We start from the raw sequence: 27,988 nt of genomic DNA, 5'->3' as shown, positions 1-27,988 counted from the left end.
GGCCTTCATCTGTGGCTAAGTACTTCACCGGCTGCTCTGGTTAGCAGTTTTGGGGCACTTCCTTCAGGAAGATTCGGTAGGCTGGGAAAAGGAACGTTGAGCGTGTTGATATCGGCAGCGGTGACTCTCCTGAGCGCGCCCAGCGGCGAGGACACAGCACAGACCCATCAGTGCTATGGGAACGGCCCCAGGGCACCGGGGCGGGAACGGGCGGCGGCGGGACGCGTGTCCCCTGCGTGACAGCGCCGTCCCGTCCTCGAGAGGACTCTTTCGCCGCAGCTCTGCGGGCCCGTTACGGAGGCCTGCTGCAAGGCGGCCGGATACAGCGAGCGGTCCCGGCCTCAGCAGGGACAGCGGCCCCACAGCGGCCCCCGCTCCGCCCGCCATCGACAGCTCTGCGCTCGGCAGCCCCCCCGCCGCGTCGGACGAGCCCTCCTTGCCCCGCCCTTTCCTCTCATCGATGGCTCAGCGCTCGCCCCGCCCTCAGCCGCGCTCTGCCGCTCCCGGCAGCCGGGACAGGCCGCAGCCGCCCTGCTTTGGAGACAGTCACCGGCCGCCCGGGCGCTGAGGTAAGGCGGACCCTGCCGGGCTTTTCCCGGGCGGTCCCTGGGCTCTCGCTGGGCCACGGACCCTCAGGCGGGCGGAGCAGCCCTCAGCGGCCTCTCCCCCGGCGGGCGGTGCGCCTCAAGCCCCGCCCATCTCCCTGCGCGGCCTCTCTCCTGTCCCGGGCGGGGCGCGGCGGGCCCGCGGAGGGGCTCGCGCCCAGCCCGGGCCCTTCCCGCCCCGATCTTGCGCCGCCGGTCGCACGGCCCTGGCCTGGTTCATTTCAGGCAGTGCCTCAGGACGATGCGGCCCCGGCATCCCGGCAGCCGGTGAGGGCAGCACGCGCGGCCGCGATGGCGTCGGGCTGCCCGGCGGCCTTCGGGGACCCGACCGAAGTGCGCGAGGGCTTCCTGTGCCCGCTGTGCCTGAAGGATCTCCAGGCGTTCCGGCAGCTCCAGGCGCACTACGAGGAGCAGCACTCGGGCGAAGACCGGGACGTCAGGGCGCAGCTCCGAAGTAAGGGCGGCCGCGGTAGACGCGTTCGGCTTGGCCGGGGGAAATCCCTGCTTGTGCTTCGAGTGCTCCCAAATGTCTGACAATAATAAAATATTAATTGAAGCGACTTACAGGCGAGGTATGCAGTTCCATTCTTTCGTAAGTCTCCTTGGGCCAAGCATAGTATTTACTTTCTCCCGATACTTTCTATAAATTGATTCTAAGGTAGGAGCTAAAGGACATTGCTCTTCAAATGTCTCATTTTATGCACGATTTTTACTATTGACCTTTTTGGGATTTTTTGTTTGTTTTTATCTGAAAACGCAAAATTATACTAACCCAGTGAATACCCAAGAATTACTTGAAGACTGTGGAGAATAAGGGGTGTCTTTGGTACTTGTCAGGTTCCAGTTCATTAATTTCTTGTTTGACAGTAGATAAAACTGTGGTTGTAGTTAAAGTGTGAAGTTAAGAACTGTTGTTATTGCGAAAACATGGAAAAGCATGTGGGTGGTGGAGCTGGCAGGAGATGCTGGGAGTGTTCCATATCTGTTATGGATTTCCACCTTCCAGTAGTGTTTAGAAAGTCTCTTTGAATTTTGTTTTACTAAGTTATTTTCCTTTTTTTACCCCCTTGTGTACACAATGTCGTTTTATATTGGAAGAAGAATGTTTAAAATCTAGCAATAATTCTCTGTGGTTCCTGCAAACTCTGGTTTTAGTATGCTAGAAGTAGTGTCCTGGCAGTCTTGGGTTTTTTGGTTTTTTTGGTGATTTACACAGGGTTTTTTTGGGTTTTTTTTGGGTTTTTTTTTTTTTTTTTTTGTGTGTGTGGTTTTTTTGTCTTTTGTTTAGTTTTTTTGTTTGGGTTTTTTTTTGTTTTTGTTTTGTTGGGTTTTTTTGTTTTTTTGGTTTTTTTTTGTGTTTTTTTGGTTTTTTTTTTTGTCTTGAGAGAGACTTTTGAAGTATTAACCACTTTTCTTGGTGAAACCCTTACCCTAACACTGGGCTGTTTAGTATTTGAAAAAGTCTTTATGTGTACAAGCGCACTGAAATTGGAAATTGGTACCTTATGCAGTAAGATAAGGATGTGTTGAACATCCTTGACTCTGAAGAAAATAATAGGGAATTATGAGAATTAAGATAAAACTATATGATGCCCCATGCAGGGAGACAGGTCCCATAGTTTAAGACATGTTGCTGTTTTACAGTGAAGCCTGACAGTGGAATGTTTTAATCTACTGTCTTGTCCTTAGGACCTCATGCTGCTTTATGAGAGACAACAGAGAGCGTTTTGTGTCATCTGTGGTGCTCTGAACTGCATTTTTGTTCTAAGAATGTTTTGAGGATAAATTTATCCAGGAAAAAGATTTCTGCTAAAAGAAGAGGAATATTCTATACTGGCTTCACATGACAAATATTTGGTGACTACCTGATATGTTAGATAACTTGGGTTTATTTTTTTTCAGATCTAGTCCAGAAGGCCAAAAGAGCAAAGAAGAAATTGCTGAAACAAGAAGATGATGACAGAACTGATTCTGGATCTCAGGAACGATATGAGTCATTCAGCTATGGTGGAGTAGACCCATACATGTGGGAGCCCCAGGAAGTAGGTAGGAGAGCTAGACAGTGGGGATAAGTTTTGAACTGAATTAGGAAAGTGCTACAGTATTGCTGAAGTGGCTTGGAATTGTGTCTGTGCTGCACTGGATTCGCTAGCGGGGGTTATGGTTTGCACAGACTGAGCAGCCTATCTGAATTGGGTGGAATGTGGGGAAAACACAGTTAATGGGGAGAAGAAAAGACATGTATAGAATTAGTACCCAAACTAGCCTTCAGGTAGCTGTTAGTCATGTCATTGTTGCTGTCCTGCTGAGATCTGTTTAATCTGTTTACCTTTGTGCAGCTAGCTTCATCTTGTGACTTTACAAAACAGATAATCCACTAATTAAAAGATAAGTTATAAGTATATAAAATCTCTAGCTTTTGGGCTGCACTTGAAGTAGCTTGTTAGTTTGCATGTTTAACAAACAGATTATCCACCTATTTAAACTTTCAGTTTTTTCCTTGGATTTGAGGTGGCAATCACCTCTTATTAAAAGGGGGCATACTTTAAAAAGACCAAGCTAAAAAAACCAACCAACAAACTCCACTCCTTTGAATATAAATCTACATTTGTAGAATTTCAATGATAAGCTGACTGAGCCTGTAATTATAAATATTGCTACTGGCAATTGCCTGTACTATAACTGAAATACTGTGGTTATTTTTGGAGAAGGAAGCAGCACCATCTTTTGTGGATCCTGAGAAAGTTTCCACTGTGGTGCTGACAGACTAGGACTGAGTCCTTTGGATCTGTGTTCTGTATTTCTTTACTTTTGACTTTGTAACTATTTGAGCAGCAATCATAGTGTAAATATTAGCTAAGAATAAATTTACGGAGAAGGTTTATGAACATTAGAGGAGTGAGAACTGCTTTCTGATGAGCATTGAGAACATGAATCATAGGGATCTTTGCATGTGATTTGATGGATCAGTGAAAGGGATTGTGTCTCCAAAGCAGTGGCTTAAATCAGTTACCCAGAGGGACTCTTCCACTACTATGAATGCATCTTTGGAGATTTTTGGTTACTTCATTAGCATGAGGAAGTGAGATTCTCACATTTACATAGGTTGTATGCAAAAAGCAACATCTGATTTTGAGTTCTACCAGCTAGAAGAAAGATTTTTTTTTTTTTTTTTTTGATTGGTTTGGGGTCTTTAATTTTTTGTCTATAACTTTGATTTTGAATACCTCACCCACGTTACTTGGAAAAGGAGTAATCTTAAACCAATGTTATCAACTATGAATTGTACATGTCTTAGAGATGCTGTTTAGTTCTTTTAAATACTCGGTGATCAGTTTTCTGCAAACCTAAACTGTCATCAAGGATTTGGTTCAGGCCCCTAAAGGTGTAGAGAGATGATCAGAAACCTGAAACAAAATTCTGCTGCATAGACCTCCAGTAATCCTTGGGCTTGCCTCTTCCCTTTGCTCAACATGTAGCCAGGAAACTTAAGGGAGTTGGTTTTGAGAACACTACTAGTAGGTAACAGCTTACCAAAGGTAACTGACAAATGAAGATGGAGAAAAAAAAAATTGTTGCAGATTTTCTCTTTAACGTAGTGCTGCTTCTTTTCTGTAGTAGAAGTAAAACACTGTTTGTTGCTAGCCTGAATATAAGTCTTTAACTAGCATGTTTTATTTACAGCAACACTGTGAAAATGTAGGATTCCAATGTGTCTTTAAAATCGAATTTGAACATGAGAAATAAATGGTGAAAGGAAGAGACATCTGTCTTTCAAGTGGCATTTAAATCCATACAGAGTACTTGGGTGACCAGGACAATTTTCTGTTATCCCTGCAGGTGCTATGAGAAGCCATCTTTCTGAATTCAAGAAACACCGAGCAGCCAGGATTGATCACTATGTAGTTGAAGTCAATAAGTTAATAATCAGGTTAGAAAAGGTAAATTTGGTGCTTTTAATATTCCAGCCTTCTAAATGTTTCCTAGATTAAAAAAAAAAAAAAAAAAAAAAAAAGATATTTCCATATGAAGTGTGTCCACTTATCTAGGAATACACTTCATAAAAAATACTAAACTGTGACTCTCTGTAGACATTACCTTGAGAACTGTGCATGATTTGACTCTGTGCCATGGGTATGATTTCTGGTTCTATGCACCATTTTCAAGCTGAAGATGCTACTTCCACTTGCTTCAAGAGCCATCTGTTCTCCTGATTTATTTTTCCATGTTTTACTTTACTAAATTGCTCCCCAGTATTTTTGTCATGATTCTTCCAGCCTTTTGTTCTTCAAAATCTCACAATGGTACACCTGCATTTTGGCTCACATGCAGTAATGTTGGCTGTAATAAGGATTATGTCCAAAATGTGCTCATTTGTACAGGTTTGAGAAGTCATTGTTTAGCATTGGTATGAACATGGAATTAGAAAAAAAAATGAAAGTTGCACAAGTCTGGTGTAAAACCAGCTGAAACTCCTCTCTCTTAAAAATACCAGGTTTCTTTTTCTTGTTGGACTGAGTTGTGTTGGGTTTTTTCCTTGCTAAGTATAATTTTCTTGAATATATTGTTTATCTTCAACCAGCTTACATCATTTGACAGAGCAAACACTGAGTCAGCTAAAATAAGAGGTTAGTGTGAGCTTACCTGAGACTATTTGCCCCTATAGTTTAACCAGCTGAGATATCAATTGAACACTTATGTGGTGTGTATTCCTGCTCACAGCTATAGAGAAGTCTGTTGTGCCTTGGGTCAGTGATCAGGATGTTCCATTTTGCCCAGACTGTGGCAGTAAGTTCAGTATCCGAAACAGACGTCACCACTGCCGTCTTTGTGGGTCTATTATGTGCAAGAAGTGCATGGAATTTGTCAGTCTTCCTTTGGCAAGTAAGTACTGTAGAGTTAAATCTTCATTTTCTTAGCTCACTTAGGGTGCATCCTGGCTTTTTGCCATTAGAAAAAAATACGCTGGTAATAGTCTGGCTCTGCAGAAAAATTCATTCAGTTTCATGCAGACACTTGTCTGTGAAGCAGAATACAAGGAATTATTTCTCCATTCTTTTTCTCCTTCTTCAGATTTGGAAGTGTTGTATAACACTGAAAAATTTACTAGAAGGAATAGTCATAATAGTAAATAAATACTAAGTAGTACAAAAGTAGTAAGTCCTGGTAAATTAAGGTATTCTACTGAGTACTATGGGGCTATTAACTTTAGGAACTGCCAAGGTTCCTGACATTTGAAAATATTGTGGATATTTCCAGTTTTGCCTGTTTTGTCCAAATGTTAGAACTTGGGACAACAACTTAGGGAAATTCATGTGTAGGTCTTTAAGAACTTTATTTTATTTTTTACTTTTATTTTTCTCACATGGTGCACTGGATAGGAGACTGTATGTTCTGTGGAGATAAATGACATTAAATTAACTGTGCCATTCAGAGTGTGCAAGCACAATGCCTGGAAGCCATTATCATACCTGTTCTACACATTGTTTTGTGACTGTGCAGGCTCAAACATGAGAATGCTTCTAGGCATAAGCAATGTAGGTGATGCTCAGCAGTCTGCTCTCTAGCTAGTTTTAAATACAGCAAGATTTGCAGTGAAGACCCAAATTGTGACTTGCAGTGGTGGTTGTTGTGCAATCCTTGCATGTCTTTCAGCAGACTCTTTCAACCTGGTTTTTTAGTACCACCTGAATGTAAATTTTCTGTTAAAAAGTCTGTTTGTGTTGGTAAAATCTGTTGGCTTCTCCAGTTACTGTAAAATTACCTGTGTATAACTTTCAGGCAAACTCACTAGTGCCAGCAAAGAAGCCTTGGGTTCTCACACAAGCCCGAACTCCTCACCCAGCAGTGTCCACGGCTCCCGCCGTGGCAGCATTAGCAGCATAAGCAGCGTGAGCTCTGTTCTGGATGAGAAGGATGATGAACGAATCCGTTGTTGTCAGCACTGCAAAGACACCCTGTTGAAAAGAGAGCAACAGATTGATGAGAAAGAATACACACCAGAGATTGTGAAACTCTATGAGGTAAGTCGAGCTCTGTGCTACAGCGTGCATGTCTGCAGTGGTCACTACTTGACTTTCAGCTTGTTACCTCATGTCTAAACTCTATGACTTAATACTGACTTGTGTTAGAAGAGACCGTTGGGTGTTTATGCCATATAGCAAAGACATATCTGAAATGCTGGAATCAGTTGCAATATAGTATTTACAGCCCACGTTAACTTCATACATATTTTTAATATATGTCTTCATTCTCATCATCTGGAACTAGTAGTTCAGACATGCCTCTCTCTCAAAATTGTGAACTTGTTTAAACCAGTGAGTGATATGCTGTGCATTTGATTGGTGGACTGCCCTGGAACCATAGTGCTCAATGTCACCACTGTTGCCATCAGTCTTTACACTGATGACAAATGCATTTTTTGCACCATCTCTATCAACATTACATTCAAAAGCTTTGCAGCAGGTACTGATGATCATCAGATACCTTTCAGTAGAGTCCACAAACTCCCCTGGTTTGTATTAGCGGAAGTTTTTGTTGGTGCTCTTGTTGGTGAAGAGATGTAAGGCTAGAAGTTGTCCAAGTCAGCCATTCAAACAGCTTCAAGATTCAAAGTCCAACTTGTAGTGGTACAGTGAGTCTTTGTCTGTTCCTGACAATGCCATATGTGTTCTGGAGATAACTGGAGAGTCTTTTCATCCTGAACATTTAAAGTGCTTTTCATCATGGTTAACTTCAAATCTGCACAAGCAACATGAAAAGATTCAACATGCCAACATCTTCTTGCATTAGTGTTTTAATATCTGTTCTTTTTTTATACATTTTGTTTTAATATTATAACAAGAAACTCCGACTCTGCATGGAGAAGGTTGACCAGAAGGCACCAGAATACATAAGGATGGCAGAATCACTAAAGTAAGTCCCATTGCTGGCTATGTAATGAATACATGTATTTGTCCTCTAGGTGTGAGAAGTAGTAAGGAGGTGGTGTACTAAGGCTGCAAGAGTGTGTAAATTTAAAGAAAAATCAGTGCTTCATTATCTCTTGTCTTCTGGATGCTTTTCAAACAAAGTGTACTGAATTAATTATTAATGGTAACATACCAAGAAGTTAGATTTGTTAATTTTTTAAAGCCACTTCCCAGTGAGGCATTACTGTCATACTTCGACACATCATCTTTGCAAAAAAAAGGAAGTACAAGGCTACAATTCTTGTGTAAATGAGACTTCAAAACAGCTGCAGTAAGCTGTTGCTGTCAGCTGGGATGCTCTGGCTTCCAAGGAGTGCCAGCAGAAGCACATCATTAGAACGCTTCTGTTCTGTGTAAAGCACCTTTACCTGTTGTTCTGAGTGTAGCTGGGTACCCTGTGCTGCAGTGGATGAGCAACAATCTCGTATTTCAGTTTTGTGCGTAATTTCTTGCAGTAGTATTCTCTCACTGGGGTAACTTAAGTCTCTCCAACTCTATCTGCAGGAGGTTGCCAGATATACTTTTGGCTCGTATTGTGAGAGAAATACACACATTGGTCTTTGACTAGGAAGCATTTCCTTTTGAAAAGTTAATAAATATTGCTATACCTGTCCTTTAGATCTGTTGGTTGTAGAAAAATTAATAACGAAAGTGCTTTGTAAAAACACTCCTCGCAATAGGAAGAAGTACAGAAAGTGAAAAGCCTGCTAAGATGTTACTGCTTTTTGTCATGAATTTATGAAAGATTGGGTTATGTGGCTTGGCAGCTGGAGAAAAGTAAAAACACAGATGTCCTGGATAATGGAAGTAAATGTCAGAAAACAACAGGCTTGTTATGGGTGAAATTAAAGATTTCTTATTAGTAGTGTGTCCTGGAAACTGGAATCCTATGGATAGTGAAGTTGCTTTTGAGAAAGTGATTCTTATAATTTATATTTGAGATACAAAAGGACAGGGAAGCTAAAAACTTGTGTTTTCCCCACTAAGTCCTAATTTGTTTTATCAGTAAAGTGGAGACTCTAGTGAAGTGCCTGTAATGATTGTGTCCCCATGTGGACAGTCATTTACTGGCATTTTAAATACTACACCCTGTTCAGCATAGTATTTTGCTTTCTGACAAGTGCTAGTGGAGGTCACTATTGTGCTTTAAAGGTGTAGTCAGTTACTCAGAGATTTTTCCCACCAAGTTGTCTCGAAAGAAATCCCCACAAAATAGATACATTTGCTAAGCATATATATATTTTAGATATTGCCTGTAGAGTGGCATTTTTGTGTTAGAATACAGTTTCCTAGAGTAGAAAGTAATAATATATAAGTAACAATAATTATATATATATATGATTAAATAATTGTATTTAATCATAAATACAGTTATCTTCTGTGAAGTGTTCATGTTCACAAAATTATTGTAATTTTCCACTTTTGTCACAAGAAAAGGTTTTTTAAACATGAGCTTGAAATAAAATCATTCAACCCTTTAGTGTTAGCAGTTCTTACCATTGTTAAATCTTGGTCATCTTGGAATAACTAGTAGTGTTGTACATGTTGTTAACTGGATGCATGGCTTACAATAAATTTCTATTTGTTCTTTAGTGCTGGAGAGTCAGCCTACAGCCTTGATCATGCTAATGACTTGAGGGTGGAGATTCAAAAAATGTATGAATTTATAGATGCATTGAGGTAAAAGATTGTCTCTCTCCCTTTTCCCCCCATCATGTATGGTATCTCTGTTATGACTTAACTGATTATATGGATGATCAATTTGTCTGCTCAGTTGTAAAGAGCATTTGAAAAGGTAGATGCTGTTCCTGTACACTAACAATTTCTACTTTCTTCTCCAGCCTTAAAATTCATGCATTCCTCTGCAGTAGGAATAAGTAAGCATAGAGGAAACAAGTAGCAGCACCATTGAGGGGAAAGGAATTGTTTGTTTGGGGTTTCTTTGTTTTTCTAAGGTTGGGAGTGGAAAGTGTTGCAAATTTTAATATCAAAAACTGTTATCTAAAGGAACATCAGAAGTCTTTAATCCAGTATTGTCTCTCCACTTCTGTGGCATTTTCCCTGATTTTGTTTTTGAACTGATGAGGCTGTATGTTTTCTTTGATTCAGTAAGAAGATTTTGAGTCTGGGCTTGCACGAAGATCCTCAACCTCATCCTAAAATACTACAGCTTCAGCGAATGATAAGATATTCAGCTACACTTTTTGTTCAGGTAAATAGAGCATATGCTGTGAGATGAATGTTCATTTTAGGTAGTGTTCTCTGCTTTGCCAGGCCTCCCTGTGGTTTGAAGCTATTTTGACAGGGGCCTTAGTTCTATACGTTTTCTGCATTTTTTGTAGTTCCCCTAATGACTTATGATAGCCTTAAACAAGCTGTCTTGAACACAGATCTTTCACTTATAGCAGCACTGGGTCTGGGGAACCCAAGAGGTCTGTGAGCCTTGGCTCTTCCTCTTGCTGAGGTTTGAGCCCACCCAGCTGTGGCAGCAGAGGTGCATGGAGACCTGCAGCAGGGACTGCAGTGTAGATGCATTTTAGGTGTGCTTGTGGGGTTTCTGCTGGTAGCATCTCTCTTCTCAAGGACTTGAAAAATGGGCTGAATACCTGCAAGCAATATGGTAAATATTTCAATTTTTGCCAGGAAAAATTGCTTGGCCTAATGTCGCTGCCAACTAAGGATCAGTATGAAGAACTGAAGAAGAGAAGACTGCATATGGTAAGACAGGTTGGGATCTGTTACATCTTGCATCAGGCTTTCTCATAGATATAAGCCTGGGAGCTGCGTGGGGATGTGCGTAGCTGCCTTCAATACTGGATTTCAGTTTGTTATTTTTTCGTCCATATTATCCCACCCCCTTTTCCAGGGATTTGCCTAGCTGCTGCTTTGTTCTGCCCAGAACAGAAGTAGGTGGGCACAAAGCTGGACACTTCTAGAAAGCAGCAGGAAGTTGGGTGCACGGACTGTTTCTGCTGCGGTGCGTGCAGAGCAAGCCCTGAAGTGAGTGTGTTAGTTTACACTGACTTGGAAATTGTGTTCAGGAATTCACTCACATAAGTAGAATTGGGAAACTTCTTTTGTTGGTGGGAAAGGACGTACTAGAATAAGGATGCCCCTGCAGGGAGAGAGGCTTTTTTTCCTTTAGGAGGGAGTATATCTTTAATTATAAACTAAAGCCAACTTCATCTTGAGGTATAAGTTGAGAAATAAGAATAATCCCACTCCAAAAGCAAGTGATATTAGTGATCTTAAACACTGATGTGTTCTATGTGATACAATTGATGTCCAAATCAATCTAGACCACTCTTTGCACAGCTGCATTAGGCATTTTTTTCCTCTATAAAGAGAATTATTGCTCCTACTTTCCCTCAAGTTTGCAGAGGCAGATGTCATCGATTTTTCATCAGTATCATCACAAACTCAAGGGAGAGGCATGTAAGGAAGAATATGAAAGTAAGAATCTTCTGCAAAGTAACCAAAATGGCAGCTGATCCCTTTAAGCATCAGCCAACAATGTCTTAAGATCAGCTAACTTGTACCTATGGATACTTAGAATGAAAATTTTCAAGCTTGTGGTGTTTTCTTACTACATGTTTTTTGGTTTAGGTCACTCTTGAAACACAGGGAAAACAAGAGGAAAAGCAGAAGGAGTTTATATCCATATCTGCATCTGCAGTTAATGGTGATGAAACTCACATAAAAAAAGGAACAGTCAAAAAATCTGAAGGCTGGTTACCCACATCTAGCATTTCGAGAGAGAGTGAGAGAGCAGACCCACTTCTTCAGCAGATTGACAATATCACATCCTTTATTAAGCAAGCAAAGGCAGCTAATAGGATAGATGAGGTCCATACGCTGCAAGAGAACCTGATGCAGCTTCAGGATGAATACGATCAACAACAAACTCTGAAAGCTATTGAGCTTTCTAAAAAACAGGCAGAAGAAGAGGAGATACAGAGGGAGGAACTTCAGGTCCTTCGTGAAAAAGAGTGGGAAAGAGAGCACCATAAATTCACGTCTCAGCATTCAAGGACACGCTCCTTAGACTTCAGAGAAGTCAAACAGCATTTGGATGTTACTTGGATCAAAGGGGACACGAGTTTTGAAACTCCTGCTGTTGAGCAGCTGCCAGCAAAAGAGCACTCGACCTTCACACTCAAACCCCAGAATGTCCCACAGTGTGACAAAGACTGCAATCAGCCAGCCTGTCTAAACCCCTTTGAGGATGAAGCAGATACCCCTCAGGTAGAAGATCCTGCTAATCCATTTGCCAAAGACACCTCTCCAGTGGTTTCTTTCTCTAACACAGCTCAGCAAAGCGATAAAAAAGAATATAATCCATTTGAAAGTGAGGAGGAGGATGAACAAAGTAATGGAGCACCTGGCAGTACTTCAAACCCCTTTGAAGAGGATGAAAATACATATGAAAAGCCTGGGGGCAGTTGGAATTCAGGGAATCCATTTGAAGAGGGATCCTCTATCAATCCCTTTGAAGTGGAGGATGGCAGTGAGATCTCTGGAGAGGAGGCTATAGAGGAAGAGCTGCTTCTCCAACAGATAGATAATATTAAAGCTTACATATTTGATGCCAAACATAGTGGACGACTGGATGAGGTGGAGGTACTGACAGAGAACTTAAAGGAACTGAAACACACATTAGCAAAGCAGAAGGAGAAATCTAACTGCTGAAGCAGCAATAGGGCAGTGTAATAATTCAGTCTGCTGTTAAATGTGGGAAGGTAAAGCAGATACTTACAGACAGGAGTACAGCTCACAAGAGGGAATTGGGAGAATCCTGACTTTAAAGCACTTTCATTTAGACATTGCCACTACTACACAGTCTTGAAGAAAGAATTACTGAGGAATGCTGCTGGTCTCAAAAGCTTAGAGTAAGAAATTTTAAAATAACTCCTTACAGCACTTTTTAATGCTAACTGGTCTTACTGAATGCTTATTTTGGTCCAGGGGTTAAGTGCTAATAGGGAACTATGATGTGGAAGTGGTTGGAATGTTGGTTTGCCCTCTTTCTTGCTTTCTGCTGTAGTGTTGGCCTTTCAAGTGTGGCTTTGAGTAAAGAGAGATGAAAACTTTTCCAAAACTTCTTCATCCTCTCCTGACCCAGGGTAGTTGAACGGCTAATGGTGTTCTGGCAATGTGATGTTAAAGAGCTGCTGTGATTCTCCGGGGTGCTGAATGTACAGGCTCGCAGATCGAGTTCATGCAATGCTAATAAATACATAAAAGGGATCTTAAGACTGAGAAAAACTTTCTAACTGATCTTAGTATGAGTAACTTGTTAGTGTCTGTATAAAGATTCCCAAGTAAAATTTGGATGCTTCATCACTTGTGGTTTCCCATTTGCTCTGAGCGTAAACAATTGTGTCATAGCATCATGCTGGCTTCAGACCTGCTCATGAGGAAGCAAGCATTTGCTCATTTCCAGGGAAATGAGCATCAGGCCAACACTACTTCTATCTGCAATATAAAAGGTGAAGCTCCAATTGCTAATTACATTATGGAATCTACACATTCCTTTAAATCCTCTGGGTGACAGAATGATCATGTGTGTTGTATTTGTGAGACTGGAATATTTTGTAGCACCCAAGCAACAAAAGTTTGTTTATAATGGAAAGCTGAGATGCCACTGGAATTTTGTGAAAGCTGGAAGACAATTTAGCTGCATTAGTGCCAAATGGCAATTCTCTCTCATGTTAGATTCCCCTCAGTTTTTATGAGAATCAGGCATACCTGTTTTAAATAAGGAACTTCAGATTGAAGACCTCTTGTGATCTTGTGGCCTAGGGGATGACCAGGTGACAGCCAGTAGCTGTGATGCAGGAGGGCCTACAGCTGGGCAAATGCAGGGTTTTTGAGAAAGATGAAATCTAACTGCTTTGATTTTTATCTTTGAGTCACAGATCCATCAGCAGGAATCACTGTTTGCAGGAGTGGTGGTGGTGAGTTAATCTTAAAAGGTTTTTTTTTTAACTGAAATAGAGGAAAATCAGGCAGATCACACTGTATAGCACTAACAATAGTGGGCTTACTCAGAAGTGTGAAGTTCTGTGGAATGGGACATATCTTTTAATTATGTCTCTGATATTGGCATAGCTGTAAACCCAACACTGCTTAAGATTTTACAGACAAGTAACGCTGTTACCTAAAGAGCAGGAACTCCGGTTCCTAGCTGTAAGTGGAGGTAGGGACTTGTGGAACTGTTGTTTAAAAAGACCAAGCCACCTATATCCTCACTTCGTACCACTAGCAAGGGGTGAAGTAACTCAGACCAGCCAGTCAAGGATACCTGATGGTCTGCCTGGTGTAGCCTAATTCTGGTTTTCAAAGGTGTGCAGAAAAGGGTAGTTAAGACCATGAAGTTCTTATTTTAGTCTCCAAGTGTTATTTTGCACCAAGCAGAAGAAAGAACACAGGATTCTGAAAGGTCTTGACAGAACATAGGTGCTTGGCACCAGATTCATGAAGGCAGCAAAAATTGTTGATAGCTAAACAGAATCCCTGGAATTATTTAAGAGACAAGTATAAGGTAGTTATTTAGGACATACTTCGTTGCTAGTCAGGAGGATTGCACTCTAACCTAATGCTTTTTTAGGTATCAACATGAAAAAATGTTTCAGTGGCTTCAGCTTTCACATTAAAAAGTGTTTTTTTCCTTGTTGCAACTATCCTGCCTCGTTTATATTTTCTGGCTAATACACTAATAACTGAAATATTCCTATTGCATATGTAATACATTATTTTTACAAGCAGATAACAGACTAGGATACCTCATGATCTTTGTCAGTGTTAACTGTGATAGACTAGACAGCTAATACTAAAATTGTCTCTAACATGAAGACCTTTGTTGGTATAGGTACTGCTGTAAGGCTTGCAGGGCACAAGGGAATGAAGATGTCTTAAGCATAAAGCTCAATAACTAATTAGCATAATTAGCATGGACTTTTGTTACAATTGCATGCACTACTCCATATGAAAACTTTGTAAGAAGAGATTAAATAAAACAACATGTTTATTTTGTGTTGTGTTTGTCCTTGACAGTTTGTACAGGATGCTTGCATCCATGTGAAATTTTGTATTCAGCTGTGAATTCAGAAATGCTGCAATACAGTTCTACAGTGACTTGATAAGCCTGACATAAAGGTCTGTACAGTAGAGTACAATGTATCACGTTTATACATATTACAGGGACGGTGTAATTGTTTGGTGAGGCAGAAACTGTGATGATTTAGAAGGGGTTTTTTTGATAATTGTAAAACTTACCTTTCATATACCATTCTTCTTTCCTGCTGATGTTCCTGACTTGATCAGTGCTTCTCAGAGCTGCTGTATCAACTGCAAAAATTGTATCTTGCTGGAAATGAGACTCTGAACTGTTTCTAATTCCTAACTACATAAATTAGGAAAATTCAGTTGAGACTGGAGTTATATTATCATTTGGCTGTCTTCAGTTGGTATAATACAGACTTTTGCACCACTTTCTACAAATTACGGAATTCTGCTCTACTTCTAGATTTAATTTTTTAGTCTAGCCTCTATCCCAAAGAAAACATGATCTTGGTTTTGCCATAATTGGTTACCTGCAGGCATGAATAAGAAATAAGACAATATTAATTTTGTTTTCCAGTTTTGACTTGCAATACTTTGTAGAACCACAGCTTTTTTTTTGTGCCAGTTTTAACTTTTATTTATTTTTCACTTTATTGTAGTTGTAGATGTAAGAAGGCTTATGAGGCAGAGTTGTCTGTATTGAATGAACTTGCTTGTTCCTGTTCCCAGGAACCGTTGGCTCTTCTCTCACTGAAGCACCTTCATTGTCCAGCCCTGAGGAAAAACAGCTGCATGACTTGAGACATTGAAATATCAGGCTCCTGCCTCATTTTTCATAGCAGCTTTGTATTTTCCTCTCATCTCTTTGGGCAATGGTACAAAAGCAGGGCAGGGAACTTGGCCTTCAATCTCACACATGCATTCTCGCAGATGATACTTCTTGGGCCCGAAGGTTGCTGGATGCGATAGTTTTTTCCTTTCTCCTTCTTCTTTTTCAAGCGTTTCTCTAGAAAAGAGATCTGTTTGTTACTATCAGAAGTCTGACTTCCTCTCCCTTCCCTGGACCCAGGTTATCAGAAAGATGGGTTTACAGTTCTTACCTTGCTTGCGTCACTTTTATCCAGGAAATGTGGTATTTCCTTCTGTATTCCACAAAAGTTTATAATATATATGCTAGATGATATCTGCTTACTGCGTGCTACTTACTTGCTTTTCCCCAGGATTTTTTTGACATGCTCTGTTATCTCTTTGTTGGTTTTATCTTCCACATCAACCAAAACTTGTTCTCCACTGTCTGTCAAGAAAAAATCATGATAGTGTATCAAAGGATACCACTTCCTCTTGCATGCTGTTGAGAGAGGCTTTAAACGCACAGAAATGAAGGATCTCCTTCCCTTCTGCGGTTCATGTGTAATGCAGTATTTTTAGTGGAAAAGCAAAATCTCTATGAGGAGGAATCTAGGGGAGCTGCTAACGGCTAACGCTCCGTTCCGATCAAGCGGCTTCTCTCCCCGCAGCCGCCGAGGCGGGGCCGAGTGAGCACGGCACGAAGGGGCGGTAAGGACTCTGCGGCTCCGGCGGTCCCTGCGGCGGGCCGGACCTACCCAGGTAGAACCGGAGGAAGGGCGAGGGAGTCATGTTCCTGAACAGCATGATCTGCACCCAGGGGTTCTTGTACTGGATCTGGGGGATGTTGAAAAACACGAACTTTCTGGAAAGAAAGAGAAAAGCACACAAGGGCTGGCCCGTTGTCGGTGCGGAGGGCGCGGCCCGCGCAAGCCCTGGTGTGTTTGCAGGGGCAGCCCGCGCTCCCGCCGCGCCCCGCGCTCACCTTGCGCCTTCGCTCAGCTCTCCCGCCGTGTTGTAGTTCACGGTCATCACCTTCACCGAGCTCTTGAACACGATGTCGCCCTGGCTGAGGTACTGCAGGGTCCGGCGCACCGGGAAGCGGCCCTTCATCGGCATCGCGGCGGCGGCCGGAAGGGGAGGCAGCGCTCCCGCGCGCCCCCTGGCGGAGGCTCCGCCGATCCCGTTCCCGGCAGTGCCCGCGCGGGGCGCGCGCTGTGCCCGGGCCCGGCGGCGCGAGGGCCGTGAGGGGCCTGAGGGGCCGTGAGCGGCCTGAGGGGCCGTGAGGGGCCGTGAGGGGCCGTGAGGGGCCGTGAGGGGCCGTGAGGGGCCGTGAGGGGCCCCGCGCACAGCCGCGACAGCTTTGGCGCTACCCAAAGTTTTCTGTTCACGATGAATTAAAAACGTAGGAAAAGCCCTGTCTCCTCCTAGAGAAGCTCCTTGGAGTCAGGAAGGTAATGGAATTTCTTTTCCATACCAGACCCGGTTAAATCTCTCCTAAGATAATCACTGTGGTGAAGGCAAAATGATGTTTCTCCCTAAAAGATAGTAAATTATGTCTTTGGCTTAGCTCCTGTTCAAGAGGAACTTAAATGAACTTCAAAATAAAACTCAAGAATGCAATTACATTTGTAATTCACTTTAATGGTAGAAACCTCATTTAGCTACTAGTATTAACTGCAACAATATAATGTCACAACAGCATTTAATAAAATGCATAAGCTAAATCATGCACTGCAATACTCTATATACAAACACGACAATGCAAATTCCTCTTTGTGACTGAAAACATTGTTTGGATATAAAATTTAGTTTAAAAAAAGAACATGCTATTGTTTTTAAATGCTACCACACACAACAATACTGATTTCACAAAAGAAGCTGTGAGAAATTAGAAACTTTTGCAGTTTTTAAAATAAACAATAGTTTTCTAAATTATAAGGAATAGAGACTTCCAGAAAATATCCCAAGGAACTGAAAGTAGATGCTTCCTTTTTTAAAAATTTGCTGATTTTTAGGAGCTCAGCACTCCCTAGTATGCCAATACAGATACAACTGTGCACTTTTCAGTTAGGAAATTATGAACACTGCCTTCTAGTGTATTTCAGAGTACAGATTAATTACAAAAAATATTCCAACATTCGATCTTGATTCCATATACAGAAAATTTAACATATACCGGCTGTAAGTAAAATGTTTTCTTCTTAAAGACTGTGCTTTTTGTTTTAAGTTTATTCAGTCCTACTTTAACCCACAGTCATGAAAATACCGTAAAATGGACCTGTGTTGTATTATTGCAGAGCCCTTATTGCCACTAAATTTGAGCACATTTTGTCCTTCAGAATACAAACAATTCAAATGTGGAATTTGGTTCACTGAACTTTGCATTTTTTTTTCCTGAATTCACAGTTGAGTTTTTAAACTGATTCAATCTTGCATTAGTGCCCCAATTGGCATCCTAAACTTTAAAACTATTCCTGCAGTACAGTGACTTTAACAGACTTTCAGGTTTCTATTCACCTTTAAAGAGGAAAGCAAGCGTTCCAACACCACCAACTGTCCAGACACCATTGAAGGAACATCTGTCACAGAAATTCCTGACATTAATTTACATATTTCTCCTGCTGAAAATCACAGAAATAAGGTTTTGAAATGCTACAGGTTTATTCCTATATTTGAAATAAAAGCTTACAAATGCTCACTAACCAATACACTAAGAAAGACAGCATTCTCAGCATTTTCCATAGCAAACTTTCCTCAGACTTGTGGTTCACTTTAAGCATGCACAAAGTTCATGCTATTTTGATTAGCGTCTTATTATCGGATTAAGCATACACAAGTCTTTGTCACAGTGAGCACAAAAGGTGGAAATAAATGCCCAGAAAATTCTATTTCACCTTTTTAATGACAGAAACAAGACTTGCTGAACTACTGCCCTGCATGGTCTGCGAAATGGTTTTTTAAAAACCCACAGTTAACAAACAGATTTACTTTATGGAAGTCTTCCTTTTTAACTTCATCTAAAAGGAAGAAGAACAAGCTTTGATAATGTAAAAGCTTGAGTCCTCATTATGAATAAGAAATTGTCTTTCTCCACATCTCATTTCCCAACTGTGTGCGCAGGTCCCACGTGGACAGTGGGACTGTCACAGGCAGTGCAGGAGCTGCACAGATTGCAGACCCAGGAGAGGACAGATTGTGGAAACGGACATTAGCCTGACAACTAAATTAAGAAACTAGCTGTGTTCAGTTTAGGCTGGAAAATAAAAACTTTGGAAAGTGAATATACAATTGAAATGCATTGTGAAAATCCTGAAGATGTCTTGATGCTTGCTAAGAAATAAACTACCTGCAATGTCCCTACTATTTAATTACCATTATACCAGAGTTGCTGTTTCACTGACCGGAGCACACAGTCTCTAACTCACAGGTTGATTTCATGAGATTGCTACGACAATATGGCTATTGATTTATTAAACAGCATCTGTTACCTCCTGTTCTGTGTGCTGCAGTTCAGTGATAAATGGCAACTTGGTTTACTTTCAGTTAGCCATAGATGAAGACTTAAAACCAAAAAATCAGCCTCTTACCAAGCTTCACAAAAAATACAACTTTACAAAAGTATCTCAGGAGGGCTGGAAAAGAATGAGTATATAATGAGCAGGGAAGCATTTTCTATGCCTATAGTTATTTATTCATTATTTTTAAAAGGCATTATATGCTCAATTGACTATTGACTAGCAGACCTCTATAGGTCAAATGAGAAAAAGTAAAGAGAATAATATCAAAGCCAGAAAATTCATAGAATATATTTGTCAGTTCTGAACAGCAAATAGTGGATTCAGACTGGTTTAGAAAAAAGGTGCAAAGCTCTGAAATTTGTGAGGATTCACCAAATTAGGAAGCTCTTGATTAGCAAATGAATAAAAAACTTTAGCACATAGAATAGATGAATAATGGCTCCATATCTGTACATATATACATACACTACACATTTCCTATACACTGTACAGAATATATTTAGACAGAGAGGTATAAACATATACATTCATACACACATACATACAGCTATGTACATATGCATCAGCTGCTCGAGTGAGTTCTAGAACTGAACATGCAGAAATGCACAATGGTGGGAGGCACAAAACAGACGTGTATAACTCTATCAAACCCCTTAAAAAGAAAGGCAGGAATTTAACAATAATAAGCCATTTTCAAAGCATTCACGTAACTCAGGATTGAACAGATTTTGGGCATTAATGGAACATTACAACAGTATTACCTGTGATGAACTTAGCTTGACTTCACAATAAAAAACATCTAAACTTTACAAAGAATTTTACTTTAACTTGTCACCCCAGACCCTCTAATTTTTTTTTCACACATAATTTCCCATATGTTGATAACACTGATTGCAGCTGAAGTAGGGTTGTAGCATTATCTAACAAGAAGGGCTAATGGCATCAAACAGTAAGCCTGAACTTAATTCAGGAGTATTTACTGTTAAAATGACTCAGCAACTTTAGAATTAAAAGGTGCAAAAAGTAAATGCTTTCATTTTCTCTCCTTTGCCATCCCCTCTTGGTAATTTTTCATGTAAGGCTGTTTCTAAACTAAGTTCCTGTCATTCAAGATCCAGTAAATGCTAGCAATTTGTCCTTCCTCTACCCCTCACTTTCCTCTCTAGGGTGACCATCCCCTCATTTGGCTGATCCCTCCTGGATGTTTGGAGGTGTTAGGACTGCACACTGTTGTGTGCTGTTGTCAGCTGGCCCATGCTTATCACCAAAGCCAACTACTGCAAAAGCTCTTCTGTTGCTGGGTGGCCAGTGTGGCAAACCGTGGGAACAGGTGGGAATCTGCCTGTGTTTTCTGGCATTTATGCTTTTCCTTTTATGGACAAGAGTAGGTGAAAAAAAACCCCAACATGCCCTGGTTTTGCACTATTAAGAGTAACTGGGGAGGAAGAGAGGGATCTCAAATAGAAAATGAACATTTTTGTTCTTTCCAGGATAGTATCATCCAGTAGGTATGTGCTGGTACACCTGTGTGTCTGACTGACCTGCCAGTTCTACTGCTCACTTCTCCTGATTCAAACAGGGCCCTGACTGGTGCCGTTAGTGCAGGAAGCTGCTTTATCACTGATTGAGCAGTACCCTCAGCCCATTCATTTCCAGTTCTGTCTTTCTGGTTAATCTATATTCTTGAAACCCTTTGCTAGTCATGCTATTTGGTTCTATTTTTTCAAAATTGTCTTTTACTAATTAAACAGCAGGTAATCAGGAAAGAATCCTAACTACTGTCTGAACTTTAATGGGCAGAAAAATCTACTGACACCTGCAGTATCCTGAATGAAATAATTAATTCAGGAATGAGTCCTGTGTACTATACAGAACAATAAAAAAACCACGCAAGTGTTTTACAGTCTCTGCCAAAGGAGAAAAAAGAGTCAGGAAACTGATTTCACCTACTTCAGTCAGCTTCAGCCCTGACTTGGCTTCTCTATGGCAGCCTCAGAATGTGCCCTTTGCCAAAGGGAACTGTAGTGGTGATGCAGAGCTGCTGGATTCTGCACACAGATCTGGAACCAGAGCTCCTCACCAGAGGCGTCGTGGCTGTCTGGGGGGCCATGGGCTTCAGAAGATGGTGAAAGGAGACTTGGCCAATGACGCCAACTAAGCAGTGGAGAGCAACCATAGTTTCTTGCCACAGTGTGCTCTGAAAACTAAGCCTTCTTAATGATCTAACATTTTAAGGCAGCTAAAAGAAAGCCTTGTATGACTTCTTAGAAGGATCTCTCCCTGGAGATAGTTTTTTCTTCTTCTACCAGTTTCATGCCAGAGTAACTTCACAGACACCAAAGCATTGCAGCCAATTCATAAGCAATGTAAATAGGCTGAGAAAGATTACTTTTGCACATGATATTAGTTCTGACTCTACAGTCCCATGTAAGTAAATAAAAGGAAAAAAAGAGTATACCTACATTTGTCACAAATGCAATTAAATCATATGGGACAAAGCTAGTCCCAAGTGCTTTTTATCTACAAGATTCAAATCCAGTTCCTTTGCAAAAGAGTTGGAAAATAAATGAAGCACAGTGGGCATTACTGCCTCATTATTATTCCCTACACTGCCTCATTATCATGCCCCAGTCTCAGTCAGCACAGAATTCTAACATTTGTCTGATGGAATTGTGACTAGTATACACATTTGCTCAGGTTCAGATAAATCAAATCAGATAATTTATTACTGTATGTCTGTCAAGTTAAAATATTTTCAAGAGCAGCAGAAAGAGAACCACAGAAGTTCTGAAGAGAATAAATATTGGCACAAAGTAGAGCTTCTTCCTGGAATCACTTTGTGACTGTGATAATTTGACTCCAAGTTATGGTGAAAAAACAAATTTGGCATTTAAATTTCACCTTTATGAAAACAAGTTATTTCTGTATTTAATACTCAAGAAGTAGTTCTTCCATAATTGTTACAGTATTAAAAAACTCTCCTCTCCCATATTCATAAGGAAAAGTTTGCACTTTTAAAGGATAAAAAAAAACTAATTTAACAGTAAAGCTAAGATTAGCCTGTTACCATCTTCCAGTCACTGCAAGGAGGGATGGAACAAACCTCAGAAATTCCAAGAACTATGTCAGTGTTGCAGTATTTTCTGCAGAGACGGTGCAAAGCTTGTGCATCACAGGCTCCTACTGCCACTGAAAGGGATCGGTACAGGGGAGAAATGGGCCAGTGGGAACCATGTGAAGTTCAAAGAGGGGAAGCACAGAGTCCTTTTCCCAGGTAGGAAACAGCCCAGGCACCCACATATGTTCAAATTTCTACAATCCAAAATGTTAGTCTTGGAATCAAAATAATGTATAGTTGGAAAGATTATTTCTTGTTAATGGCATCAGAACTAAGTAGCTTGGTTCTGACCTCTGCAAGTCAGCAAATCATGCTAATGGTGCTACGCAGAGAGGGACTTTATAGCTTTTAGGTGATAATACCCAAATCTTAAGGGTGGAACTGGTTCATTTCATCTGCTAAATGCATGCACAACTATGGATGGCATGGTTATTACTCAGTTTACAAAAATTAATATTTTATCCCTAATAAGCTATTTAGTAACTATTTGCAGAGCAAGGATATCATTATGTGGCCTTGCATTTGTGGGGAGTGTGGTTTACTTGTAAACAGAGCTGCATGATATTTATTGTTTCGATTTACGTGTGTAATGCAAGGCACACATTCTACATTTAATTTCATGTGATTGCTATGTTCACAAAAAACTATAATGCCTCTTTCCTGAATTGTTATGATCACAAGTAATAAAAATGACAAATTTTCACACAGAAAATGGGGCACTTTTACTTGAAAAATTGGAAGTCGAAATTATGTTTGTCAAGAAACAAACTGAGATTTAAAACCAAATATTCCAATGGCTAGTTTTTGTGCTAAGGACTATTTCATTTACCATTAAAATGCTTTCTTATCTGCCTAAATGATTTTTATTAAATTCTGAAAGCAAATTAAGTTTTGCAATCCTTTTGGCAATAAAAATAATCAAATAGTTCAATGCATTCTTCTTGCAGAACAATGACGTAACCCAGTAAAATTTTAAATTTTAACAAAAGCAGCCACTACTCTTTCCAAGGTAGCTACTGTTTCTGATTAATTACCATTAATTTTTAAGTTGTATACCCTAAACGTAAGGGCTGTGCAGCAGAAGTGCAGACACAATCCTGCAGCAGTTATACTACAGTCAGGTGGTTGGTACTAAACCTGAAGTCCAGCTGACTTCACATGTAGACAGCAGACTTTCCATAGCAAGAAAAATATGACAATTTCATTTGCTATAGCAAAAGCTGAGAGAGATACAAGTGCAGTATTACAATCTCTGCATGGATACTGGACTTTGCAATACCCTTCTGAGAAAAAAAGATACTGAATATGCTAAAAATAGTAACTGTAGAAGACTTTAATGCATCTAGAAGCTAAAATTAAATAGTCTTTTGTGTCACAGTAAGTGCTACAAATGTCAGCCTCCTAACAAGCATGAAGTATGCAAGCTCTTTTTGTTACTTTAGAAGCCTCATCTAAAGCTGCTTAAGGTCTTCTGGCTACAATTCAGACTCTGAAAAGTCACGAACACCAACATAGTTGATGTTTCTAAATAAATATCAGTAACAGAAAAAAAACCAAAGTGCTGAACTTACCATTAGATAAGTTTTGTCACATAAATCTACTAATGTACGAATGCCTCTAACACACAAATAATTAAAATAATTAATGCATCTAATGTACTAATGACTACTACTACTAGCAAACATGTTGATGGCTCATCACTCGAGACAATTCAAAAATAGTTCATTTTATACCTCCATGGTGCATCAATCATCAACTGCAATTGTACATGAGTGAGAGTAAATCCTAACTATATTTTAGTTTCATACTGAGTGACAGGAAAGTTGAGAACACTGCAAAACTGGGAGGGCTCCATGAGGGAGGGAGCGAGAAATAAAGTGAGAGAGCTTTGTAATAAACTCATGCTGACGACCAGAGGTTCTACACATTTCAGGTCTTAAATTGTACCCTGTGGCTACATTATGAGGGTGTTCAAAGTACAGAGAGGAGGAGTAAATTTGGAGCATACAAAGAGCACACTCAAAGAGCATCACACAGCTCTATTTGAAAATTACTGCTCTTCCAGTTAATGACTGCTTTTCCCCAAAGTCGAAAGGCTGCTTATTAGAAGAACATTTGGCATGATTGTGTTTGTCTGAATAAACACTTTAAGGAACCTGCATATTTAATCATTATTGTGACAAACACTTTGTTTTCTCTAGCGTGGGGAATTCCTGTAGCACATAATAGTCACTATGACTGCACTGTACCATGTATTACAACTGCACTAATTTAACAGATATAGTTTCATATAATGTGGATATCTGATTTAAGGATCCACATTAATATTTCATGCATAACATAACAGCAAGTGACTTTTTGTAGATTAAATGATTGTCTTCTTTATCATTCTACATTTTTACAAAAATCACTAGCATTTTGACTAAGGACATATGCATTTTTTTCATTTTCCATACTCATAAGCAGGATGTTGATGATGCTGTTGCTCTGACAAGAAGTGATTACAAAGTGCTAGTATTATACCCTGGCATTTGCTAGACATTCATTCCAAGGATATTTTTAAATATATACATACTGTTCTTTTTACTTTTAAAGTAATTTTATTACTACTCTGATATTATAAAACTCTTTTTACCACTGATAGTTTCTAAATACAAAGCATGTGAAAAGTATGTTCAGTAATCTATGGCCTTTTAAATGAAAGGCATCAAAAATATTCCTTGTGGCAGGAAAGGTCCTATAGTAGGTGTTTTAATAGCTGCTTTAAATTTTGTCAACATCAGAAAACAACAAGGAGAAATCTGTCAGGAAACTGATAACAAGTTGGAAATGTCTGCACATACCAAAACACTACTCTTTTAACTTCGTAATTATATGGTTTTTGTGAAAATTAATTCAATCCCTCAAATGACGTTGTTCCCTCTATGCAGACATGCCAGTTATTTGACCATTATATTCTGCTGTTTCCATTTTGAGAATGTAGGGGATTATGCTGTCAATGGGAACATTTCCAATGAGACCTGTGAAAAACAGTTCCTCGGTGATGCTAGAGCTCATCAGCCTAAGTGCTGGCAGGCGAACTAGGATCCGGGCTAGCCTGAAAAAGAAGTTCAGTGGATTATAAATACATGTAAGACCAGTTTAAGATAGTCTATGGCTAAAGAGCTGGATCTGCCTTTATTATTACCATAATTCATGAATAGGCATAAAGAGGCAATTAAAGCTAATTTGGCTACATGACAAAAAGAATGGTTGCTGTTCTATCCTGCAAGCAAAATGAAAGCCAAGTAGCTTTGTAGTTTTCCAATGAAAGGGACACGTTAATGCCCTTTGTAGACAGAACATGTATGTACAAGCACACAGTTTTCTTGGCCTGCTTTTGAAATTCCCAGCTCTGGATAAACAATGCTGGGACTAATAATATTCATGTTGATTAGTGTGAACTTTTTAAGAGTACAATGCTTAATTAAAATTTCAGCCATAAACAGCATAGTCCTCAGTTGCCTAGCAACTTCATGCCAAATGAGATAGCAGGAAGGGGGCTGGATGTGTAGAAACAGAAAAAAGAGAATCTGCTTCTAATGAGAGAAGGAACTTGGGGAAAGGTACTGTTAAGCATAAATATTCCCAAATTGCCCTGGTGTTTTATTTACTAGGATGTTAACAGATATCCAGTACAATGAAGTGACTGTATTGAAATGCTAGACTTTCCATTAATATGAAATTTAGGACAGTGATGAAAGCATTTTGCTGCCATTCATGTGGCAAATGTGCATCACAAATGCTAAACCAAATAAATTTTCTGAACCACAACCTTGTAATAGGAAACACCTCAGGTAGCACTGACCACAGCTGCTCTGGAGAATGCTTGAATATTTATGGGGAAAATATCTATGGTCCATTCTGCTAATATACCCTACCTTGTAAACTTCAGGGCAAAAAGATTAAAACTATGCTGTTGTTTTTATGAAAATTGTAACACTTGTCCCTCATCTCAGTTGCTCAGAAATAATCAGATTTGTTCTGTAAACTTGTCTATGGGTGAGCATGGAGATGGAGACACTGTTACTTAAAATACAAGACACTGCTTGGGGAATGCAGCTCTGATTTTCTACTCTGAGACACTATTATGATAAGTAAGTGTATGGAACAAATTTTATATTTAGTTTTATGGTAGATATTCAGCTCTCACTAATCAAACCAGAAGGCCTCAATTGTACATGGAAGAATGTGGGATTTGAGGATATTTCTGAGGCAGAGAATCCTATTTCATCACACCACAGCATTAATTCTGTAAGATCAGTGTAGAAAACAGAGATGGGAGAAACTCTCTTTTTCAGACAGTTTTTTTTCTCCTTTTTAGTTATTCCACCCTCAGATAGTGCTTAAGTGTTTGGGATTTCTTCTTTACATAAGGATGCCTTTCACAGTAAAAAAGAACATGTTCTAGTATATCTTGCAGACAGAGGTAAGAAGTTCCCTGATAGTGCAGAGAATCATTTGTGTTGAGGAATTTTACATTTTAATGGACATTGTTAGAAAATATGGTAATTGTTTCTAGCACATAACAAACAGAATAGTTGAGAAGAGAAAAAAAGGCAAGCTAGATAATTTCAGAGAAGTCCTTAGAAATTAAAAAAACCAAACCAAACAAACCCAGAGGAGAAAATAAGTAGGATGTGGGAATTTCTTACTAACAGAAGTTTGAGCAGTGGTTATTGTTCCGTGTTATATGTAATCATTGTTTTTCCAAGGGCTATAACTGACAGTTCTAACATTTTTCTGCATATGCAACTTGAAAAACATTTCAAGGATGATAATCATCTTTCAGTTGTCAGAGAGACTTTAAAATAATAACTTGAAAAAAGAAGCAGTGTGAATTAGTCAGTTGAAGCAGTTGTCCCCCGAACCTCTAAAAAAATAAATAAGTCTGTTTACTTTTCTATACATGACTATGAGAGTCTCAAAAAACCCCCTCAAAAACCAAGAAAGTACTAATAAATTTAATTTACATGGAGGAAGCTAGACAGCTATTCTTGTTTCTACATATTTTTAAACAAACCTGCTTGCTTTTATGAATTAGGTTTTAGTTCTTTCTCATCCACAGTCAGAAAAAACCCCAAACCCCAGATGTCAAAAACATCAATTACATTATTTTGTACTTCTGTTAGCTACAGCCCACAACATTACTTTGGGTACTTCAGACAATAAATACCTATAAGTATCTTCTGGATAGGTTTTTTGTACATAGTCCTGCAATTCCATCTGTGCCTTCTCCTGGAATTTTTCTATTTGGGTTGAACTGGTCAGACCAGGGTGATCTAAAGAAACAAAACATTTCTGTATGTCGATTGTTTCCCTATACATTGTGAAATAAATGTATCTATAAGACTCTCATATTTAATTTCAATGAAACATTTCTCTGTTATTGTGATGTTTAACATGCTAGCTGTATAAAGGTAAGCATTTACTTCCTGGCTTCAGAATTAGCTTGTTCACTTTTCTCTCTAGAGCTGTGTGTGTCCATAAGAAAGTGGACTAAGATTAAGCCTGTATGTGTGTACCAGGCAATGACACAGAATTTGTTTTTAACTTTGCCTGTTTAAATGTAAACATGTTCGCCTCTGTGATTTGTTCTAACTAGGCTGGCTAAGCAGTATCTAAGGATAGATCAATGTCTTAATCTTTCAAGTCTGTCTCATGTTTTAATTCCAGCTGCCTCAGCTCCTCAGACAGCCACATGATCAGAGCAAAAAAAAGCAAACCCACAAAATATCACCTCTCTTTGTATGCCCAAATATCTTCACTCTTGTGTCCAAACTGCTTGTCCCTTGAAATAGGAAAGAGCTACCTTGAGTTTGG

The 27,988-nt window shown here is 39.8% G+C and overlaps 3 protein-coding genes across 10 annotated transcripts in view; 1 reads left to right on the top strand and 2 right to left on the bottom strand.

Moving 5' to 3' along the window:
* The first annotated feature begins 97 nt into the window (after positions 1-97).
* RBSN (rabenosyn, RAB effector) lies at positions 98-14,611 on the top strand. The gene is given in 13 exon segments (XM_041462583.1): positions 98-496; positions 498-569; positions 831-1,059; positions 2,508-2,651; positions 4,446-4,546; positions 5,188-5,233; positions 5,328-5,489; positions 6,387-6,628; positions 7,450-7,520; positions 9,170-9,256; positions 9,686-9,788; positions 10,220-10,294; positions 11,183-14,611. Coding segments are annotated over 13 exon segments (2,736 nt in total). The 5' UTR covers positions 98-175; the 3' UTR covers positions 12,266-14,611.
* Positions 14,612-15,250: 639 nt separating this feature from the next.
* On the bottom strand, positions 15,251-16,644 carry MRPS25 (mitochondrial ribosomal protein S25). The gene is made up of 4 exons (XM_041462671.1): positions 16,473-16,644; positions 16,246-16,352; positions 15,848-15,935; positions 15,251-15,647 (listed from the first exon to the last, which is right to left on the bottom strand). The coding sequence occupies exons 1-4, from the start codon at positions 16,604-16,606 to the stop codon at positions 15,455-15,457; spliced, it is 522 nt and encodes a 173-aa protein (XP_041318605.1). The 5' UTR covers positions 16,607-16,644; the 3' UTR covers positions 15,251-15,454.
* A 466-nt stretch (positions 16,645-17,110) lies between these two features.
* NR2C2 (nuclear receptor subfamily 2 group C member 2) overlaps positions 17,111-27,988 on the bottom strand; it is a 38,433-nt gene continuing 27,555 nt past the window's right edge. For 7 of the 8 annotated variants that reach the window (XM_041462623.1, XM_041462596.1, XM_041462642.1 and 4 more), the window contains 2 exons: positions 27,342-27,447; positions 17,111-25,223 (listed from right to left, as the gene is read on the bottom strand). In XM_041462623.1, the coding sequence (XP_041318557.1) occupies positions 25,049-25,223; positions 27,342-27,447 (281 nt within the window). In that variant the 3' untranslated portion in view covers positions 17,111-25,048. The remainder of the gene's footprint in view (positions 25,224-27,341; positions 27,448-27,988) is intronic. The other variant, XM_041462649.1, reaches the window with a different exon arrangement.

This window comes from Pyrgilauda ruficollis, unplaced genomic scaffold, assembly GCF_017590135.1.
Source record: "Pyrgilauda ruficollis isolate IOZ18807 unplaced genomic scaffold, ASM1759013v1 scaffold10, whole genome shotgun sequence".
NCBI classification, from domain to species: Eukaryota; Metazoa; Chordata; class Aves; order Passeriformes; family Passeridae; genus Pyrgilauda; species Pyrgilauda ruficollis.
This window is presented reverse-complemented; position numbering and strand designations above follow the sequence as displayed.

Coding starts and splice junctions, on each gene's coding strand:
- MRPS25 (XM_041462671.1), bottom strand. CDS start 16,606: ATGCCGATGAAGGGCCGCTTCCCGGTGCGCCGGACCCTGCAGTACCTC. Junction 16,353..16,472: donor GAGCTGAGCGAAGGCGCAAG/GTGAGCGCGGGG, acceptor CTTTCTTTCCAG/AAAGTTCGTGTTTTTCAACA. Junction 15,648..15,847: donor AAAATCCTGGGGAAAAGCAA/GTAAGTAGCACG, acceptor TCTCTTTTCTAG/AGAAACGCTTGAAAAAGAAG.